Source organism: Pithys albifrons, chromosome 11 (assembly GCF_047495875.1).
Source record: "Pithys albifrons albifrons isolate INPA30051 chromosome 11, PitAlb_v1, whole genome shotgun sequence".
Lineage (NCBI taxonomy): Eukaryota > Metazoa > Chordata > Aves > Passeriformes > Thamnophilidae > Pithys > Pithys albifrons.
In genome coordinates, this window is record NC_092468.1 from 9,637,581 (window position 1) to 9,660,785 (window position 23,205).

At 38.6% G+C, this 23,205-nt stretch overlaps 1 protein-coding gene across 6 annotated transcripts in view; it reads right to left on the reverse strand.

The window, feature by feature from the left end:
- DOCK10 (dedicator of cytokinesis 10) overlaps positions 1-23,205 on the reverse strand; it is a 120,037-nt gene that overhangs the window by 38,875 nt on the left and 57,957 nt on the right. For all 6 annotated transcript variants that reach the window (XM_071566073.1, XM_071566072.1, XM_071566071.1 and 3 more), the window contains exons 11-25: positions 23,041-23,196; positions 21,304-21,525; positions 20,456-20,578; positions 19,765-19,847; positions 13,970-14,092; positions 12,619-12,698; positions 11,244-11,431; positions 10,556-10,621; positions 9,624-9,716; positions 7,659-7,782; positions 7,386-7,507; positions 6,613-6,699; positions 5,977-6,069; positions 4,539-4,657; positions 1,644-1,713 (exon numbers count right to left, since the gene is read on the reverse strand). In XM_071566073.1, the coding sequence (XP_071422174.1) occupies positions 1,644-1,713; positions 4,539-4,657; positions 5,977-6,069; positions 6,613-6,699; positions 7,386-7,507; positions 7,659-7,782; positions 9,624-9,716; positions 10,556-10,621; positions 11,244-11,431; positions 12,619-12,698; positions 13,970-14,092; positions 19,765-19,847; positions 20,456-20,578; positions 21,304-21,525; positions 23,041-23,196 (1,749 nt within the window). The remainder of the gene's footprint in view (positions 1-1,643; positions 1,714-4,538; positions 4,658-5,976; positions 6,070-6,612; positions 6,700-7,385; positions 7,508-7,658; positions 7,783-9,623; positions 9,717-10,555; positions 10,622-11,243; positions 11,432-12,618; positions 12,699-13,969; positions 14,093-19,764; positions 19,848-20,455; positions 20,579-21,303; positions 21,526-23,040; positions 23,197-23,205) is intronic.

Here is a 23,205-nt window from a genome sequence, read left to right on the forward strand (position 1 = left end):
TTATCAGGAATGTATTTGCTTTATTTCTAAAGTTAATTTAAACACCTCCTTCCAAACTTCTATCACATATATTACTCATCATCCACAAATGAATGCAGTTTATAAAACTACTGGTTGCAGAGTGAGGCAGGATATCATTACAGGCAGAAGCCCACAATACTGTTGGTTTCCCATAGCTTCTTTCCATGACTATGGGAGATCCCTCACTGCTATCACAACCTCCACTAGTTCTGTCACCACTGACCAGAGCAGGTCAAGAGTCAAAGTGATCTACTTCAATTCTTCTAACAACCTGCAGTTCTCCTCTAGGCTGCTATTTGAAATACACAAGTAAGTTAATAAACATAACAATCAGAGACATTATAACTTTCTCATTACTGATTCATCTAATATGACTAGAATAAAATTTCCCAGCCCTCTGTGCTGCAACTAAAAGGGAGAGAAAACAATAAAGGCAGGTGAAGACAAAAAATAAGTGTTAAACCGTTAAATGTGGTGTTTGTCTACGGGTTTTTTTTGCCCATGCCAGTACTAGCAGTTAATGTATCCTTCTATTTAAAACCAGGCTGCTTCATAAAATTCTCAGCTTATAAAGCTGTTACCCAAATGTACTGATGATAAGATAGTTGCTGGCCAACAGGATTATTCATACTCATTTAATGGATGTTCAAGTGATACAGATAACAAGGAGATCCTCTCTAAAGAAGCCACTTCTTTGGTTTTTTTTAAGTAATACTACAGCTTATCCAGAACCAAAGTCCATACACAGAACATATCCATATATACTCTAAATATACCTTATTCTTCAAAACAGTACTGGATGAAAGAAGCTGAGTAAATGGGGAAAAGTTACAAGAATCTGAACTCCACACATGAGAAAAGGATTTATGTACAACAGCACACGCAAAAGCATGGAATCTTGAAACTAAAATCATGACAATAATCAAAAGCTAAGTTAAAAAGCTATAGCTTCCTAAGAGACCTTGAAACCATGAAAAACACCCAGGAGTACCTTGTTGCTGATAATTGCTACTTGTGGATCCTTTTCAACTACAATGAGGGCAGCCCTGTGCATATGTAATATAGATGGCCAGATATTTTATAGTGATAAATCTCAGCATAGTCAAGAGGAGTGCTGCAAACTACAAGCAAATAGCATTAAATATATCCTGCTGGTATCTCTCTGGCTGAAGAGTCATGTAGTTATCCACCCCTTCCTTCCTCTCAAACCCTATACAGTGTGAAATTCTCAGTTTAGCACCATTTCACAAACACTGATAGTAAGGCTACACTCCTAGAAGTTCAGTGGCAATGCTTTTGCAGCAGGTTTTGCTTCTAAAATACAAGTTCTAGTTATGAGTTGAGTGCACCGTAGCTTCCCACTCCTGTGCTTGCTCAACTGGTGTCCTACGGAAAAAAAGTTGCAGCAGGGAAAGGAGAACTGAGTAGCTCTTCATCCTCTTCAAAGAATAGTTTAAGTTAGTTCCCTCACTAGAGTCACTCCATCACTAGTGGTAGAAAGTTATGATGCAAATCTAGAAAAAGCTATAAACAAGGACAACTAAGACTAAAAAGGAAAAAAAGCACGCAAAACCACCAACCCCCACTTCCCCCAAACAGTTAACTGATAAAAACAACCATACCATCACATAAGAATTGATGCAGTTGTCTAATTGTTCTTCATGGCACTTAGCAACAATGTTGGTAAGGACTCTGCGAGATAAAAAAAGAAAAAAAATTGAGCTGTTTTGTGTCACAAAACAGAGAAAGTTTATCTGGTGCATCACATTGTCCTGTTACTGTAAGCTCATGTAAAACTATCCATGAGAGATGTGATTCAAATGATGAAGAGCATGTACAGAAACCAGTCATTCCTTGGGCCCTCCACTTGCATGGATTGTGCTGTTATATATGCATCAGCCTAACAAAATGCACTCAGTTTTAAGGATAATGTACTGTCATCACAAGAAACGAAAACGTTAACTAACTAAAGCTTATACAGACCTTGGGTACTCAGGAATAACAAAAATTAAAGTATGTTAATGAAACAGAGAGGCAGCACAGCTGTGTGTAGAAATGGTACTTTTTAAGTTCTCTCAGATCTTTGTAATTCTGTAAATTCTTTGATACTTTGTATATGGTGTCATTGTTCATCAAAACCAAACACAAGCCTGGGGTGAAACCTGAGCAGGCCCTTTCCCTGCGCTGATCCCCCATATCCTTGGACCCAGTCCCAGCACTCCGGCGCCAGAGGCTGAGCACAGCATCCTCTTGCAACTGCATAGCAGGGGGAGGCTGGACACAGGGTGTGACCACAGGTGCTTTGAGCACCTGCAGATCAGCCTGGGGATCAGCAACAGGGAACAGAACTGCCTGGGTCATGCTGGCACTCACTCTCAAAACCTGAGCTCCTACTAACAGCAGAGATGGCACTACTTGAGACCAAGCATTTTAGCAAAGTTTCCTCTTCAGTTTGTAACTGGGCCATCTTTGCTCGAGATCATCCTGCTTCAGAAAACACAAGTCTGGGCAAGAAGTCTTCAACTTGATCATAGTTTTCTTTTGAGTATTGGGATCTCATTCTTTCAGTATACTTAATATAGAAAAGACTCTGCAATTTTATAATCTTATTTTTATCTTAAAATGATTGAGAGCAGACAGTTAACAATGCTTAAATGTCCAATATTAGTGAATTGTATCTCTAACTGAGGGGTATGCATAGTAATAGCATGACTAAAATAGATTAATAATATGCTCTACTGTGGTCCACATACAAATACTTCTTTTGACTAGCTTGGTGATTTGAATGATTTCTGGCAATTATTATTGGAATCAAAAGCTTTGTAAATCTCTTAAGTCAGTATTTTAATATATCACATTTCTTGCTCTTAGAAGGAGAAGTAAAACTTGCAGCAAAACACAAAAGCTGTGACAGAATTAGCTGTGTCCATTCTGATCCTTCAGCCTTTATTCTGTTTAGAAACTGAAATGAGTTCTGGCAAAGATGTGACAGAGAAATGATGACATGACTGGGCCCCCAGACAAGTAAATAACCATGAGAGAGCATAAAAAGAATAATGTTTTCTCCCCAGTGTATAAGCCAATCTATGCTCTCATTCTGTTGTTGTTGCTTTTAATAAATTCAACACAAGCTGCTTCAAGCTATGCAGAACAAAACACAGTGTGTATATATAGGACACGTCGATGAATGACACATGCAGCAGACATGCACATTGCCATTGACATCAGTCCTACCAGCACAAAATCTACCATACATGCAAGAAAAAACCCCACTGAGAATCCTTTTTTCCCCCCGCGCCATGTTGGGTGTATAGTCAAAATGTGAAGCATGCATCCTTCCATTTTTCCATCTAATCTTTAAAACTATAGTTTGAACAGCTCCTTCTGCTACAGCATTTTTCCAGTCAGCTAAATGATGCTGAAATTGTAGCCTGGGACAAAAATCTTCATTCTCTCCAGTCTAAACATCAGTTGATTTGTTAGTCACAGAGGGGTCCCAACAAAGGTCTGATGGCTTCTCTCCTATTGAAAACAGCATGCAGTGATGAAATCACACACATTTACTAGGAAAGGTTCTTTTAATCCTAGTACCTAGCTGTGGTTAAACCGAATTTTGCCCTGAAAAATCCCACAAACCTTTAATAATGCATATTGAAACTCTAGCTTTCCAAGTCTAAAATGGGGAATTCTGGTTCCTTGTTCTTTAAAGTTTTCCTAGTGAATCTTTCTTCAGAAGCTAATTCTGAAGCACAGTCTGTGGAAGGAAAGAAAGTATACTGACAACAGATTTGTTTAACAGGGTTGCAGAGGACAGTTGTAATTTTTTCCTACTGCTAGTATTGTTCATCCCCATGTTTAGCTACTGGCAGAGGTACAAAAAAACCGCCACTATGGCCAAAACTAAATGCAATGCAACTTCTGCTCTCCTGCAGAGACCAATAATAATCTCTCCAGTATTTTTTTTTCCCCACTGCCTTGATTAACAGCATCAATAAAGACAATTTCATTATGTGAGGGGTTAGAGACTCAGCAAATCATTCCAGTTGTTTGCCTGCTCACTGGAAAATGCTTCTATTGCTTTTCAGTTATTGCTGATGTACTCTAATTAAAAAATGCCCCAGAACACTGTGACCTGGTTGTTTTGACTCTGCATTGGATGCAGCAACATGCTAAGCTCTTTCTATGCTGAATGCCACATCCTCAGGACCAAACAAAGTAAAGTTGAAAAACAGCTTCTTTAGAAAGCACTTAGCTCCTCAGAAATGAGATCTTTTCTTACAATTGCCTCAGGGTAGAGAGACATGTCCACCACGGGCAGTGATTTCCTGGCTGGTATCACAGTCAGCCACGTAATACCATGTTTTTCCATGCATTATTTGCAAAGCCCAGTGTCAGGAGGCAAGCAGGCATTGTCACCTGCTGAAGACTAAATGCCATCGAGGAGATATATTTCGACTAACATCCACATCTGCATTCCTGAGTTAATTCTGTACATCACATAGAATAGTGTCAGATACCTGGTCACAGCTGTTGTAACTTCATCATCGCTGTTTTGCACCAAAACCCAGAAGAGTTGATTCAGAACTACAGGAAGAAAATTCATAATTACATGGATCTTCTCAATCCTCAGCAAATTCTGTAAGGGATATATGAAAGAAAATGAGAGACTTGCAATACAAGCAATGAAAGCTGACAACTGCCATGAAGCTTTCCTGTTTCAGCAGGTAAAATGCAGTGCAGCCACCGGTATAATAGCAGTAGGAAAACAGGTCAACTACAGAGAGAACTTGTTCCCCATGGAATTTGTTTTAAATATGGCCATCAACATAACTGTAGGTATTGCCCAAATTTCAGAATTCCAGAATTTTTTGCTACCCTGACTTAGGATAAAAAAAACCCAACCAACCAACAAAACAAAAAGAGGTAAACCCAAACCAATTCTCATATTTCACTAAGGATACGTGGGCAATAAAAGAAGTGAATTACTATTTTCAAGACATGCATTTCCTATTTTTATGAAAACTCATTCTTTTTATGCAGAGATCTGATGAACTGAAGTTGTTGTGGCTAAAATACTTTTGTTAAAAGCGCAGTGGTAAAAATTAGTATTAATAAACTAACCTGACTGGACTGACATTATATTATCTTCTCTAATCAAGAAAGATATTGAGCTTTTAATTAAAAAAGCCCAAAAGTCTCTTTTGAATTTCTCCTAGGTTATTCTTTCAGTCAGTTCCAAATAATTATATAATTTCTAACAAAGGTATTACTGATTTATAAATAAAACTCTTGGGAAGATTACTTAGTCTTTGGTTACACTGCGTAGTTGATCACTTGTTGCATACAACATTGTCTCCGTTTTCTAATAAAATTACTGAAGTTGGGTAAACTACAAACAGGAAATAAAAACAGCACAATTCTGGTAGTTTAGCAGCTTTTGACCTCTATTAAATACAGGGAGCTCTTGCTTACTCCTTTCATCTTTGCACAAGGGGTATGTTCTTTCTGATTTCAGAACTTGACAGGCAATAAGAACACTTGATTTATACGCACAAAATACCCTGAGCAGCCTTTGGATAGCATCCAGGCTTTTAGAGAAGGTAAGGATAGAATTTATTTAAGGCAACAGTGGATTAGCAGGAATATTGCAGCTCTACAACTTCTTTTCCCATTCATTCCTAGGGCAACATTACATTATCCTTTAACAGGATCTGAGGTTTGGCATAGGCTGGATTATCAAAGCTGATGGGCAGATGCTCTAAATGAGAATGGATGGGAGGCAGCTCCATGAGCAGAAATGCATCTGTCACATCAAATACATCAAACCAGAGCTGTCACAGACCCACTGCCTCCTGCTGAGCCTGTGCCATGTTTAGACTTGTGCAGTGATGGATGCATTAAGAGAAAGCCCTAAATACAATTGCATGGTGCAGTTCATGCTATGGGTTACTTTACCTTACAAGAACTGATAAAGTTTGAGGTAGGAGGCTGAGATAGATCCTTTTCCCTTTCCTGGCACTGATGGAAAAAGTTATTCAGGTATGGATCCTAAAATGATAAACATTCACATTAATGTGTATTAGAGCAAAGATTAGAATTCAGCCCCAGAAACTGATTACAACAATCGTCTGTGATACCCATGAACAATACACTTGGTCTCTGTCACCTTAAACGTGAGGCACAGAAAGAAAATCAACTTATTTAGTCCAACCCACTGGCCAGCACAGCTTGCTATATACTTAGGCATATTTTCAGGTGCTTTGACCACTCCTTTTTCAGTGTCATGAGTGATTAATTTTTGCCTCACAATCTAATGGATTTCAAAGGCCAGATTTTTTTTCTTTCTGGTACTCATAATTTATTTTCTTGCTATTTAAACTAATATTCCACAATTTTTCTGTTGGCATGATCTTAAACAATTTTTATTTTTCCCCAAAATGTGTATTCCATCATTGGCATCTCACCCTTGTACATGGAAATAACCTTTAAATGTTACAAAAACAAACTCACTCAAGATTTTAAAACACCTTTCATCCATTCCTGGCCATTTTTTGTTTGCAGGCAACAGAGCTAAGAGGAACGTTGGCTTACCTGAGTGTTTACTGTTGATACAACAAAAGTAGAGACTTTGAAAAGTGGTTTCCCTCCATCTACCCATTTTACATCACAGCCGATCTGCTATTAAAACAAAACCAAAAACAAAATTTTCCCACCTATTTCCTACTTATTCAAGTTTGCATCAACTTTTCAGTGCCCAGCTTTGCATATGAGTGTGCATTAACTGTACTGGCTACTGTGCTTTCACAAACACAGAATTACTGCAATACAAACCCACTTTTCAGCACAAGCCCAATGCTGTCATTCAAGGCACCAGATCACTGCCCCACCCTGTCCTCATGACAATAGCAAACAAACACAAGGAGGCAGAAATAATCCAAGCTGGACAGGATCAGCAGGGAAATATGATACCACACCACAAAACTGGGGAATGAATCGTAATTGTGGATCTCATCAGATGGAGAATGAATGTCCTATGTGTGAGTTTGTGAGGGAAGTTCTTTTTGACCACTCTGATTCACATTTTGGGGAAGTTAGTTAGAATACATAGAACACATTGTAGAACACTTAGTTATAAAATACTCTTTTCCCATATACACCTGTGAATCAGCAATATATGACACTCAGTCCAGCATTATATATATTGGCTCCTGTACTCAGTGATATGCAAAGGAATATTCTAAAATGGATGTCCTATTTACTGTTTACACTTCCCAATAAGTGCAAATGGAAATCCGATCTCATGTAAAACATCTGCAAATAAATGCTCTACACCATTTGAATAATATGGAAGGATGAATTAATACCTTTCCACTAGTTGGTTCTTGAAGGCTCAAGTAATTGGGAGGCAGAGTGCTTGCCACTGGCACGCTGTGTTCCTGGGAAGCTAACTGGGCATCTTTCAGCAAAGGAAGCCATGCATATCCCACTGTGCACAAGGACAGATAAATACGATTCTTCAGAAAAACAAGGTTCTAAACTTCAAAGGAAGACAATAATATCCAGCCAAAAATTTTGCAATCCTTATTTGAATGTATATTATTTATATTTACAATTGAAAGTAATTCTACTACAGGTACCTGGTGTTTCCAGAGCCTCTTTCTTTTTGGCATTAGCTTTTGCATTTATGTCACAGGTGACATGATAAAATGAAAACAGAATGTGGTGTTTCTTATGGAGTTGAGTGGGAAGTTCAATTTTCACCTGAAATGTAAAATGTTACACCTCACTTTAGTTTAAAAATTGATTAAACCAGGCATCAGAGATGGGCTAAATGAGTGACATCTCTCTCTACGCAGAGGCCTAAGTACAGCCTGCCTTTACTGGGTAATGTTTGTCCCATGGTAATAAATGGTCTCTTAAGGAAATTGTTTAGGAGAATCATCTATCACTTTTACTTAAAACAGCTCTTTTCCACTCTATCTTGTGGATGAAGAGTTTAATTTATGATGAAAGAGTGTAAGATGAATGACAAGCAAACTAAAGAGTGATGGATCCTGCTTAGAAGTGACCAACTGCACGCTGGCAGCCATACAGCCATCACCACACTCATATTTTCAGGATGATCAAACTAAAAACTGAAATGACATCTCTGCTACTGCTTCATCATCATTTCATGACAAAGACCAAATAATAATAAAGGCCGACATGAAAATAAACTTTTATTTATGTTTTCTGCTCAGTTTTGTATCATGAATCCCTGCCTACTGGGTTTGAGGAATTACTGATCTATTTGAATAAGAACACAATGTAATCAAAACATGTTACCATAGGAACTAATAAAAATGACCGCTTTCCCTTGTGACCCATGTTGCTTATCCAAGCTCAAGTAAGGGTTAGAAATTGTTGATAAACACTTGCATTGTTGAATCACCTTATGGGTAAGAACCTAATACGACAAACATACATATGAAATGGGCACTCAAACATGGAGATCAAGACAACTTTCTTCTTAACATACTACATTCCCAAAGACTGCACTTGCTGTACTGGGGACATTTAGGACAGGTGCACACCTCTTTCAGCCAAACTGGCTATTTATGTCTGAATTCAGCTCTTTGTTGAAGCTGAAAGTAATCTGCCCAAACCACATGGCTCAGTAGCATCTCATGAAGGACACTTTCAGATGTGTTAAACCCCAAGAAATGTCCAGTGAAGGACGGGCAAGATGATGTTGAAAATGTAATGCTTTAAGTTCCACTCAGTTCCTAAACATGAATCTTACAATTGATACTTCCTATGTAGTTGTACATTACCTGCTTATCTTGCCTCTGCTATTTTATCAAAGTAAATTTTTACTGAAAAACCAAGTTTTTCCGAGACCAAGACAAGCATTTGGAAAATGCTGCCTATATACACTATGCTGTTTGCCAGTCTTACCATTATCCATAAACCAGTCATGGAAAATCCAGGACAGACACTTGACATTCACAGGCCATCAAACACACTAGTTACTCAAAGGGTGAAATGAAGTTCACCTCCAGAAAGCCTGGAGAATCAATACTTGGTGTTGGTGAAATGAAAAGGTGCATGTGTGACTAACATTTGGCAAAGGCCAACATAGGAACTCTATTCTATAGCTCTACCCTCAAAACTACCAGTTAAATGACTTGCTGCAGCCACTACACGTCACTGTACATTCTGTTCAGAACACTGGATCAAAAAAATGCCCCAAAGCAGATCCTATATCTCAGAGAGGGATTTGTTCTGACACTTGGCTTCACATTCCATCACAATGTTTACTGTTTCCATTAAATTCAGAGATGCAGCTGGACCCTTAATGTAATCCAGACGTGGATTTTAGAGAGCTGGACTGTTGCTAATTAATTCTACAGCATCTTAGCTGTACTCAGAGCATCTTCCAAAAGGAATGATTCACTGAGTTGATTTAAGAAAACAAAACGTGAGACTGCATGTCAATCTCCATAACTCGGGCCCACACACACAAGCAATTGTGACAGAAGCATTCTTTACAGATATTTTCCTGTCTCACTGGCAGACATGTGGGACTGGCAGATATTTACTGAAAGAAAACGCAGACTGACCTCATCATAGAAATCAGGATTCTGGGAATGATGTAGCACAGCAGTGTAGGCTGATGTTGTGAATAATGGTCCACCTGGCTTCCCATAAATACACTGATAAAAGGAACATGCTTTAATTACACCGTGAAGATACTAGTCTTGGTATATATCTAATATGCATGTACATTGAAAACATTACCATGAAAGATTGATCATTACTTTGTTCAAATATTAAAAGGAATGTTTTAAGTGATCAAACCTGGAATTTTTTATACATACTTCCAGTAAAAGTCCATTGATTCTGTGAAAATTACCCTATGCTCAATTAAGCAATGCAGACTCATTAGATTTTTTTCCTTGCTGTTACCAATTCCAGAGTTTTCTGCAAAAAACTTTTCAAAAGCTATTTCACTTTTATGGAGTTCAATACACAATACAGTGCATTTACTGACTTTCAAATGTTGCAAAAGCTATCCTAGTTAACAATCTCCTTTCTGGCAGGGTTTGTCTGAGGGCTCTTAATTGCTGAGTAATGGCAATTTTATTTATTGGTGGGAAAACTAGACCACAACTACACTGTGCAATAGTCATGTTAAGAATTAAGTTTAAGGTCATCCTAATTTTGTGCTTCACTCTTTTCAACCAAGTGACTTGAGCTCAGTGAGAAATGTAGGATAAATAGTAAATTCTAGAACAAGCAAGCTGTACTGTAAAAAATGGTTCAGTTTTCTGATACCAACTTCTTTCCCCCTCCACCAGTCTGAAAGCTGGCATTGCAAAATGGCATCACTGGAATCACTGTATCAAGCTGGGATCTAACAGAACCACAGTGCAAATGTAGAGAGATGTAAGAACATTCAATAGCTCCAGGTTAGTATAGCCCTTATTCCTGGGTTTTATAAATAATGTGCTCAGAAACACCATCCTCTGAATATACTCTTGTTGTAGCTCACCTTCAAGGGCTTTGATCCTTCTTCATCAGAACTTTTAAATTCAATACACACGGTTATATTCCTTGCCTGGAAAGACAGGAATGCATTGAAATTTAGGTCAGAAATGGGGTACCAGTAAAAACTCAGGTAAACTGCAGGGCTGAAATTAGGTCTTTACAAAATTCAGGAGAAACATGAAGAGGGTGATCAATATTTATAATGCCGTGAAGTCATGTGGTATCACTGGAAATAATATTTCCAAGAAGAACAGGCAAAATTCAAGCCAGGCCTCAAAATGACTGTGTAGAAGCAGATTATTAATTGACTATCACTTAAACTGTTTCTTGTCCTTAATCATTTTTCAACCAACATGAAAAAAAAAAAGTACTATTCAGGTTTCACTTAAGAACTACAAATATTAGCCAGATTAATTTTATCTGCAGACATTATTTCCTAAAAATAAAGCCCTTCTGAAAACTGAAAAAGGTATTAACACATGATCCATTTTGAATCACTGATACAACTTAAAATTAACTCACAGATTCCATTCACTAAAATTGTACCATGTTTTATGATTGCAAAACTGAAAAAGATGAAAAGTCAGTGACATCACTATTTTCCCCTCCTTTATAAGTACTCCTTCATTCCAACAAGAGCTCATGCAGTGCACTACTACCCAATGTTGGCCCAAAGTAGTCACACACTGTACCTTGTTGAAGTGCTTTTGGCTGTCATACTTGAGGTGTTTTGGATATATGTATATTTGGTTCTTGTACACTCTGTAAGGCCGAGAGTATTTTGTTGATTCCTGCACAAACTCCTCAACTTCCACTGTAGGTTGATGTTCCTTTATATTATGAAATGGTTTGATGGGAATAAAGGATGATGTTACACAGTCTTCAAAAGAACAGAAAAGAAAATCATCACATATTATGTGTGTTTTTACAGTCTTACTACTATGAATAAGTCATATTGATATGGAACATGCAAAATCCTGCCTTAACTTGCAAAGAATGAGTAATGATCAGATGCAACAGGTCAAATCATGCCTTAAATTTATACGTTATCTCAGAAAAATTACAATGGATCATCCTTAAATGGTTTTATCTCACTTGAGTTAAACAGCACAGCATTGGAAACCTCTTTAGACACACACAGTATCTGATGAGATTTAATGGCCTAACAGCCCCATTGGTATACAAACAGTTTCAACAGAATATACTGAAGTGATGCTGTTTCTAATCAATTTTACAGCTCAATATCTCATTTAAGTTTTTCTATTATCTAATAATATAGTAAATAAAATGAAGAAACAAGTAGTGCAGAACTAGATTAAATATTTGATGCAATTGGATAACTGAAATCAGATGAAGAAACAGAGGATGAAAATAAGCACTTTGTCACTCAGATTGAGAGAGATTAAAAATAGACAGAGAACACTCTCTGACTGTGCCATGAAATCAGTGAGACATCTAACTTCATGGAGAACTCAAGGGCTGTTTGAGCAAAAGCACCTGAGAGGGGTCACCAACTTAGGGATGTCCTAAGCTATTTCTGGGAAAAGTCACTTGACAGTCCTGCCTACAAATTCCTTCCTCAAACTGCAGAATAACCCCCAGGAAAATCCTACCAATATGTGCCAGGAAGCTGAGAGAAGCTTGTGATACCTAACATACATCATGTCAAATTGTACTTCCTTCTAAACTAGCACAAGAGGAAATTTCTGGCTTCAGGATAGTGCAAGTGCTCTGCAGCCCAAGCAGGGTGGGGAGAAGCAGCTCTAGATCAACTAGAGCAGTATGGGTTCTCTTTCCTGTCTTCCACAGACACTGAAAACTCAGATATTTCTGGCCAGGTACAAAATGAAACAAAGAATGGTGTAATTAAATGAAAACCAATCAAGGACACTCCCCTGCATACATTTTTCTACACAACAGGCACTTCTGCCAGAACCATCTTGAGGCAGCAATTACAGAAGGAATACATATGACAATGTCCTATTTAATTACGCAGCAATTACAGATGGAATACATATGACAATGTCCTATTTAATTACAATAATTAATTTTAAAGTGTAGTCTTACTTGGATGTTCCAAAGGAACACAATCAACTGCAATCTCCAAACAGCCAGGTATAGTCTGTATTTTGCTAATCTTCTCTGCTCTGCAATGACAGAAACGGAAATATTTTAGAAAATTAGAACAATGGAGATGAGACCCATCACAAGAATTAACCTAAAATGAAAAATAGATTCTGATTTAAGATATAAATATATATTAAACACACTTTACATATACCTATTGGCTATTAAACTCAAATCAAATGTGACTGCAGAAAAGAAATACATGTTTTGTGGGGTTTTTCTTTGTTATTCTCATTCCTGAAAGCAATACATTTTGTAGAAGAGGAAGAAACTGGTGAACCAAATCTTACAGAATTAACTTACCCACTTTTTCTTCCTAAAACCTGAGTCAAATGTTCTGTAAAAAAAATTCAATGAGCACTGGGATGAGAAGAGTCCACAGCAACATGGCTTCTGCAAGTGCCATGCTGAAATGGGACTAAGGTGTATTGCTTGTGCCCAAGAAATCTGGGAAGTGCCAAAACCATAACGCCAGATTTCTCTTATTAGGAGATGATTTAAAAAGACAAACACTGCAGTGGTGACTCTAATAAGAATAGTGAGAATTTCAGTAAAGTTTCTTGACCAGTAACAGTAAGATGGGATGACAAGTTAATAGCTTGATGTAGTTGACATTCAATCCTTCAGGGACCTTTTCTATATAAATGGAACAGAAATTATGTAGATTAATTAATTTCTAGGCACATTCAGAGTAGAAGGGACAAGAAGAAATCCATAGTTCAATTCTAATGTCACTTATCCAGTATAAACACAGACTCTGCTCTAGAATTAACCTGATTTATACTTGTGCGGAAGACTGTCCAGCCAAACCACTGTTCACTGATTTACACACTGTCCAACACTTGGAGAAGGTTTTTCCTTTCAATGCCCACTCTTCAGTTTGTCATGGAGATTCAAAAAAACAAAAGCAAGGAGTTGGAAAAGCTATAAAGAATGCTTTTCATATATCTCTCTCCTTTTTTCTATTTTCTTGGGGCTTTTTCCCCCCGAGAAACTGTTCTCTTGTTGGTTATTTCATCTGCACCTGCCCTGAGAGAAGCTAATTTAAGGAAACACTATCTTTAGGTTATAATAACATTTATTAATGTGCCAAAGAACGTTCAACATAAAGCTCTCCTTGGCAGGTAATAGCCTAATGTGAAAAACACTAATTTAAAAATAATTTAATATGGGCAGTTTGACCCACTGTTAAATGAAGGAAAAAGAAAAACCCCAAGCCAGTGAAAATTATTCTGCACTGCTTTATAAAGCTTTTATTCTTTTTCTAAGCAAATTAAAATTTTTTTCTTACCTTCTGTATTCTGCTATTAGTTTAATCAAATCTTCCATGGAAATCTTATTACTTTCTTGTCTGAATAAAGGTGAAAATCGGGAGTCTCTGTCAACATTTCCCTGATTATCTTTAAACACTGGTCTACAAAGAAAGAAAAATAACATATTTATAAGCATCTGAATTTGTCACATAATCTTTGAACACGGTTATGGTATGAGTTCTTACACAAAATCAAGGGCTCTCTGCAGATCTTCACACAAGGAAAACCTACTGAGCTATATATTTGCAGGAGCACAGGCAACTTGAGTTTACTTTCATGTGCAGTCCCAGTTCTGCAAAGACTTCAGGCCTGGTTTGCTCTGACATGATGCCAACAGTCCCCAGTGACCACAGGTGTGGTGGAACTGCTCACAGTCAGGAGTCGCTGGGGTTTAGTGCTAGCACAGATCACCACCTTGTTCCACATCCACCATTTTCACCCCCTCTGCTGTTGCAAAGTCTCATTGGCGAAAGCTGGAAGTGCACAGCTCCTCACTGGAGGCAGCTCTCTGCTCCCACCCAGCCCTCCACAGCCCTGGCTGCGAGGCTGATTTCTCCAGCCCAGAGAGATCAGTCCTGCCTGAGAGTCACTACCCTGCACCTGATAGGACTTCACCATCTCGCTCACCCATCAAGGACAGGACTCCTCACTTCAACAAAGAGCCTGACTCCTCATTTTAAGGAAGCATTTGGAAGAATTCATTACATCAACAGATTTCTTCAAGAAGTTATTATCCCAGGAAAATCATTACAATTTTAAATAAATGAAATCCCAGCAAGCTGTCAAATCCCCACCACAATATCTTAACACATAAAGAAACACATGTTTTTGCAGAACCAGGTTAGAGATCTCAATGAATGTTCCTATGCATTAATTCTGTCCTTTGCCTTCTGGGAGCAAGACATCAACTCCCTGCAGCTTAGCTTTTCTTCACAAAACACGTTTGCAGAGCATCAACTAAATTTTTGGTGAACTAGCTATAAAGTGTCAAATGACATGTTAAAAAAGGATATCTATCAACGACTGAGAACAATATATATCAGCTGTTGTGTTCACAGGAAAACATTTTCAGATATTTCCATTCCTGTTCATTGACACTTTCAGAATTTAATTAAGACATTCCAGTGCCCTTTGCATATCCCCAAGTGTCACACAGGCTGGCTGGACTGGACAATGTAACAGCTATCCAAATTAATGAACTTTGGATTCAACTGTAGTATGAAAAAACGTTGCTCAACAAAAGTAAAATGTACTTGACACTAAGTGCTGTTTTGTGAATCATTTGGCCAATCTTGCTTCTTAATATACTTCTCTGTTCCACTGCCAGTGAGAAGAATTGATGTCAGGATAAATTGTTGCCAGATGCAAAATAATGGAGCAAACCTTTGGAAGAGGAGCCCAAAGATAAGTAAAAATGCACCATATCTTAATTAACTGAGAAAAGCACCCCTATTTCATTTCTTTGCAACTGTAGAGAACAATCAACTCCCCTCTTCTATCATATTTTTGCCTCTAGTTGTTAGAAAGAATAAGGTCCACACCAACATGTCGTGTCAGAAATCTTAAGTTATTAGGGAGAAACTAGACCTTATTTCTGGCAGCCACCACTTACTTTACAAATCCTATCAAACTGCTGTCAGAAAAAATATAAAAAAAAAAGGAAAGAAAAAAGATAGGATTTAATAATTATTACAGTACTGGTAAAACTATGATATTTCTTGGACTCAGCATTGCTTCCTGCTCCACACTAACAGAAGGGACTAAAACATTTGGTGAGCAATTTTTGCTGTGCGGCTGGGCTCTGCAGGGTGGTGTTGATCAAATCCAGGCTCTGCTGGAGCTTATTAACTAATGCCAGGGCAGGCTCTGACACCAAGCAGACCACTGCTCTGCAAAGTAGGGTGTAGGGGCACTCGCCAAGGAAGGGCTGAGGACGTAAGTGTAAAAAGGAAGAAGCAGCTGGAAGTAGCTCCCGCTGGATCAGTGGTACTGAGCACTGCCTTTCGGGAGGCTCGGGGACACAGCATCATGATCTTTAAGGTCTCTTCCAACCCAAACCATTCCATAATCACGCACTCCTCCCCTCTGGCCACACTGGTTTGGAGTCAGAAGGGCTTTATAGAGTCATTCTGCCTACAACCCTTGTTCCGCAGCATCAGTGCTCCCTGGGTATCATACACTTTACCTCTAGAACTGCTTCTCATCAGTTCAGCAGCATATCCCTGCTTAAAAAAAATGCACCCAGGACAAAATTAAGGCCATGAAACCACTACAAAACAGGGAACTATTTTTATCTCTACAACTTGCACACAGTACTCCATTTATGTAAAGGTCTTACTGCTACACCAGCAATTCAGATGTCCACTTAAAATAACATAACCCCTTTAAACATAACCTCTTTAAAGCATGCACTCAGAGTTAGATGGCTTTCTGCTGGTCAAACTGTACTGGTGTCTCCATTCCCTGGGTTCATTAAAGCAAGAAATTGCCAGAGCAGCAAGTACTGAAGGTAATACATCTGTAGTTAAATAACCACAATTCTGTGTTTTGCTAGATCCTTGCAGGTGGGGCAAGAATGCTCCTTGTCACAGTGAACAGTCTGAGGGCATTTGAGAATGACAACTGTAACATCAAAAAACAGGAAATGCATTAAAAACTTCTACAGTCCAGGAGTCCAATATTTGTCAACACATTAATGATGTTTTACTGTCAGACACTTATTTACCAGAGATATTTAAGTAAGAAAAGATTCGCAGAACTAAAATCCTGGAGAAATTCTAAAGGTGAAAATTTAGGGGAAAACAAATTAATAAATTACACTAAAGAAAGTGAAACATCACCTCAGTACTTAAAGTACGATTTTACTCTTCTGACATTGTTAGCTGATAGTCCACAATCCTACAAATTCCTTGAGCACAGAAAATCTATTGTTCATAATTTAACACTGAAAAAGGTACTTTTGAAATAGATGTTTGTGGGAAAATCTCTCACCTCCAGGGTTAGACATTCAGTGCGAGATCTGCAGCTACTGGAAATCAGCACAATCTCACTACCTTCAGCTACATCAACCTATGCCAGCTGAGAACTGAATCAGCAGCTGCACAAGCTGCTAAAGGACGCAAATATTAGGCTCTAAAACATGATGTTTATGAGGGTGAAGAAGGTTTGAAGGAATAAAAGTGTAGAAACTAATCTCAGTGAATGAAACTTCCCCTCACATCTACAATATGTAGGTCAGGCACATATTTGCAAACTTTGGGAGTTCTGGCAGGAATCTGAGAATCTGACACACTGTAATTCTAACATAGACTGTAATTATACCTATGAGAGCACAGACACCTGATCCCACCAACGCCAGCTAAAACTTGGGGAAGAACCCTGAGTCATGCTTTTGAGCAATGCTAACAAACTGCTGCCACAGGAGCTAATTAAGAGTTTCAGTCACATTCACAATACTCAACTGTCAAGATTTTGGCTTGCTGAATGTATACGTAAAAATCACACTGTGGCCATCTGTAATGCTTTAAAGGAGGGAAAATTTCCACAGAAAAACAGGAGTGTGGTTAAAGCCAGAATGAACTAACTGGAAAACACATTTCCAAACCCAGGGTTTTGCTATTTATCACAGCCAAACCACTTTTTCCCCTGTAGTGCAACAGCATCATGTGGAAACTTCTATTTTCAAGCTGTGAAAATAGAAAGAGATTTTATAGGGCCAATTATACTTTTATTTTACCAAAGTCAGTTCTGAGTTAATGTTAATACACAAGCAGACGTAAATGAGTGTGGAATCTGAATTGTCTCAGTGCACCTCAGTGCACAGGCATTTATGGTGCTATCCACCTCACGGGGACAGCAGCAAAACTTCACTCATGTCTGCTAAGTCTTCCCTTAGGCAGAGCAAATGCAGACCTGCAGTGCAGCTCTGGGCTGAGACAGACTCCATGTAACGCACTTGGGCCATACAGCTGTGGCACACAGAGCCCACCATCTGTGTACCAGGGGAGCGTGGCACAGCCCGAATCCTGCTTCTGCCTACTCCTTCCCACCATGACGTAGCTAAGGACTGACATTTGGAGAATCCTATAAAAGGAAATGAGAAGAAAACCTGTATTTTATTTTTGGCAAGATTTGCTGAAGGTGTGAAAGAATGTTCTAGCCTTCTCCCCATACATGAGTGTCTAGTCAGACCTTGAACTAGTTAAAATCATCATTGTACCTGAAGATGGCTACAGGAAGGACCAAGTTGTAGGACACAGCACTGAGGGTATCACCACAGACTGCAGGCAGGCAGGACAGAGTTAATAAGTCTCAAGTCAGTCTGGTGCCAAACCTGTACCTCTTGCCACTGTACAGTCCATTACATGGTAAAAGTGGCTCTGTCAACCTATAAATATGATTTTGATGAATGGTCCTTTGGCTCCACAGATGTAGTAAATATTGATGAGTACTCTTGAGCTTGAGATGACAGATCAGAACACATTACCTGCCTTTCTCTTGAGCAAGCACGCACTTATCTCTCCTGTTCTTACTGAATATTGACAAAAAAAGTATGTCAATAAAAAATAAATGAACTCCTCAAATGCCCATACCTCACTGCATGTTTTCCTCTTTGCCATCTATGCACAATATTCTAAAATTGTTTTTCCCTACACGTCATGGGAATCTGTGCAACTCTGTTGTCCATACTCCCTACCAGAGGCACACAGAGCTCTCTCTCAGTCCTCAGTCATGGGTGATGCCACAACATGACTTTTTCACCAAGCACTTGCAATTCCTTTCTCCCTACAATTTCAGGCAGTTCTCCACCTGGCCTGCTACTGCGAGAACAGAAGCCACAGAGAAAGAGAAATGTTTTCACTTGGCAATTGACAAATTTCCTTTTCACAGGGAGTATAAAAATTTACATTCCCTGCTCCATGCATGGCAGAACAGAGGGAGAGCTGTCACTGGGACACAAAGGAGGGTCTCAGTGAGAGAGTTTTCTTATCCCAGGGCAGCAGTAACTCAAAGAAATTACAGAAGACTGAGAAGGAAAAAAGAGAGAGAACAAAGAATTACATAGACACTTGAAGGGAGAACAAACAGAAAAAACCTCCACATTTAGTAAAAGAGGATCAAAAGGCATCAGAGTATCTCAATCTCCAGGTGAGATCAGCAAGAAACTATACAGAAAGAGAGATGGGAAGAACAAAAATCCATTACTTTCAGTGCACTGACCTTCAATAAAACCCAAGTGACCTGCCAAATGAGAAATAAAAGTTCTCCATCACCTACTCACCAGAAAGAAAGAGTACCTGAACTATAATTCCTCAATATCACCCTCAAGGCATTTCAAATCCTTGGTTAGATTTTTCTTAAAACTTGACAGGCATCATAACCAGAACTGAGTTTCACATCTGTGCACCTCCTTTCTGGGTGGCCACTGCAACTGTATTTCAGACCATAATTATCATTGCAGGAAATTCATGTAGGAACTGTGACTTTGAAATCTCTTTGGTAATTTTTAGCACTCTACTCCCTGGCAACTTCACTACATACCTGAAGAAAAGATTCCTCCACAGTAAATTTAATGAGAAACTAACTGATGTTTAGCTGTGAGAAAAATAGGGCAGTGAAATAATAAAGCTGCAGGATCTTCTGTGGTTCTGGACCAGACAGAAAGCTTTGCTTAGCTTCAGGCAGAAAAGTGGAAAAGACTAAAAAGACAGAAGTCTAAGAGCAGAATAAGCTGTCAGATGCTTATAAAATCATGAAAAGAGTGAACACATACCTCACTGACCAAGCAAATGGCATACGGTATTTTCCCAGCTTGCTGCAGAACTGTTTATTGGACTTTAACACTTTCTGTGCACACTACAAAAAAGGAAAGGTGAATTATTTAATTTATATAATTCTAACATCTGAAATGCTGTACAGAGTACATCTAAGTACTCCTCTGCTGAAGAGGCTATAGTGTCCCTAAAACAATTTTGCCTGATACTGTCCAAAACAAAAGGTTCTGGGTGGACAGCAAAGACATCGCAAGATGAATATGGTGCTGCTGACAAATTAAACCTGTCACCACTCCTGTAGTCAGAACTGCATTACAGTTGTTCTTCCAGTTTTCTGTAATGTACCCAGTGCAGGTGCAGTGCCTGCTCTCAGAGACAAACAGGTGCCTACAACTTTGCCTGTGTATGAAGTTCATTAGCTCATAATTTCTAAAAGATTGCTGAAAGAGAATATCCCTCTGCTAAGACATAACTAGCATAGGAATGCAGCATGAATGGATTTGCATGTTGCAGACAAAATGGTGCTTCATTCATTCAGTCAATGGAACTTGGACATGTGGTTTCTGAAGCGTGGGCCTCCCGGGAGCTTGTCCTGTTCACTGCTGAGCTTTGTGAGCACAATTTGCAATGCCTTGAGCTTCTATCCCGCTGAAGCTTACAAAGAAGGAACTGATGTTCCTGTTACATTACCTTAAAAGAATCAGGATTCTTAATGTAAGGTTCAGCGCTGCTGGCAATGTTTCCTGTAAGCACCTTTTCTATTTTTGCCACTAGTACAATCTCAGAATGAGGATTACTTATGGAGAAAAGAGCCTGTGATAAAAAAAGAGAGTAGTTAAAAAGTGTACAGCAATAGCAAAGAAATGAAATATTGCCTGTGCTCCCTGTTTATGAAAACAGTAACAAAACAAATTCAGAAAGCATTATTAAGGATTGTTACCCTACATATTCAATACAGCCAGACATAAAATAAAATCTCTGTGCTAGTGCTGAGCCTGTGCTCATGAAGCACCTTGCAGACTGACTGACTCAAGCCAAAGAGCAGTGGGGCCACGTTAGCATCACCTAAATAACTGTTCCTCTTGGACACTACTTAAAAGCTACCCTAAATCAGTCATACCTCGGGGGAATGAAAGAAAAAAGTAATACACAGTGTTTCAGCATACAGGTTACAACAGCACGAATGTGGAAGCACTCTGAGATTAATGCAGCATCCAGGTGTTGCTTTGAGTTGGGATTTTGTTTGGCTGTTTGGGAGAGGGCAGCAAATGGACTCAAAGGGCACAGGAAATATGGGTAGTTTCTTTAAGTGAGAGACGTTAACTTTTACCAAAATTTTGATTGTAAATAGTCTTAAAGTCTATACAGGGAGCTCAGAAATCAAACATTTGTATACAAGTACCACTGACATACAAAAAAGAATTTTTTTGAAAACGAGAACTACCAGTAGTATACATAAATTCTCCAATGAAAATGAACACTACAGAACTAAAATAAGTCACATGAGTCACCAAGTCATGCAAGTACATGTGGAATACCTGTTTTGGGTATTTCAGCCATTCTTCTGGGAATCCTTTGACCTGTGGTTCTTCCACTTCATTTGAGTCTATATTTTCAACTGTGCCATTTTCCAATGAACATGAGGAACCTGAAATCATCTGTCTGACGAGAGTGTGGTTCAAATCCACGTGGAAATCTGCAGAGATCTTCCTGCCATCCCTGATGTCATACAGTGCTACGCTCACAAAGAAAGGCTCTACCTGGAGAAAATACCAGAAAGGTAATACAGTGGTAATTAAGAGGATGTGGGTAAAGTCCATCTTTTAATGAGTTTCTGCAACTACAAAAAGAGAAAGAAAATAAATATTATTTACAAATTATGAGATACATTAAAAACACCTTCTCACACACAACCTTGCCCCAATTAATTTCCAACCCTATGGTTTTAGGGGTTTTTAAAGATAGTTTGTTAACAGGGTGCCAAGACCAGGAATTGACAGCTTAGAAACTCAGAAAATTCAAAACAAATGTATTTGTCACAGATAATTAATTATTAGAGTAAATGAATAGAGCCCCAGAAAACACATTACAGGATTTTTAAAATGTAGCTACAAAGTCACTGTAAAAGAAGGAAGAGTGAGGGTGGGCTTTCCAGGGATCGACAGGAATGTGACACAAAGATGACAAATGTAAGTAGATGCAAAATATTTACTGGTGCAAACACAAAAGCGTGGGTGTATTATTCTGTGGGAAACACATGTTCCATTCTGCCAGGAAACCAAGAGCATTCAAACCACTCTGACAGTGCCCACTTATTCTGTGGCACAGAACCAGGGAATCAGTCCTGTGACTGAGAGTAACCTCCAAAGAGCATCCACACTTCTGAAAGAATAAATCAGCCTCAGAGTAACACCACCTGAGCTCTCCAGAAATCAGAATCTTAGAACTTTGGAAATAATAAACGATGCACAGCAGGTACAATGTTCTATGCTTTTTCAGCCTCTGTGGTGAATATTGCATGCCCTTGGTGCAGTTATCATGACTTTATTTTAACAGTTATTCCAGTCTACCAAAAAAAGATATTGATTACTTCATGCTGAATAGGCACTCACTGTAGAGGTCATCTTCAAATGAAAAACAAACAAATCAACAAACAAATCAATGCCTCATATGTAATATATGAAGGTTGAATTGCCAGAACACTAATCTCTCAAAATCCTGCCTCAGAGGAGAATTAACTAGTAGCTAGAAACTGACATCTACATCTCATTTTCCCCTGCCCCTTTTTCTTACAGTAAGAATAAGCAAAATTTTCTGTTTTGTCCTGTTTACAGTTGGATTTTTCCACTAGATGAAACATCCTGTCCTTTCTATTTTGCCTTCTCTCCTGTAATTTAACCTGCTTGGTTCCTGGTCTGTCTCTGAAAAACAAAAAAAAACAACCCAGTTCAACAGCAACTGATACTCAATTGCCTCTCTACATAGATCTTGGCAGTTTAAACTTGTTCTTCCTGTAGAAATTGTTAAGAATGCTCAATGATTTAAACATTTTTAATTCTCTGTTGAACTGCAATCTAAATCAGAATGTCTAATGAAAAGTTAATCAGTTTCCTTATTCAATGCAAAGGGATGGTCTGGGGAGGAGGAGTGGCTGCAGTATGTGTGTGAGATATAGGTTTCCTTTCAACTTCTCTTTCCAAAGTAACAAATGCACAGAAAGAGAGAAAAGAAAAAAAAAGAAAGAGAAAAATCACAGGGAAATAAGAAAAGCTTACGTTGGTTGCAGGATCATTCTCATTTTCAGTAACACAGGCCTGGAGATTCAAACTGAGGGATTTGCAAGTTATCAGGATCCTCTTTGCAGGCTTTTCTTCAAATGGCTTTATCACCCCATTTGTCCCTGAAAACTCTTTTTTCTGAGGATTTAATGCCTGAAATAA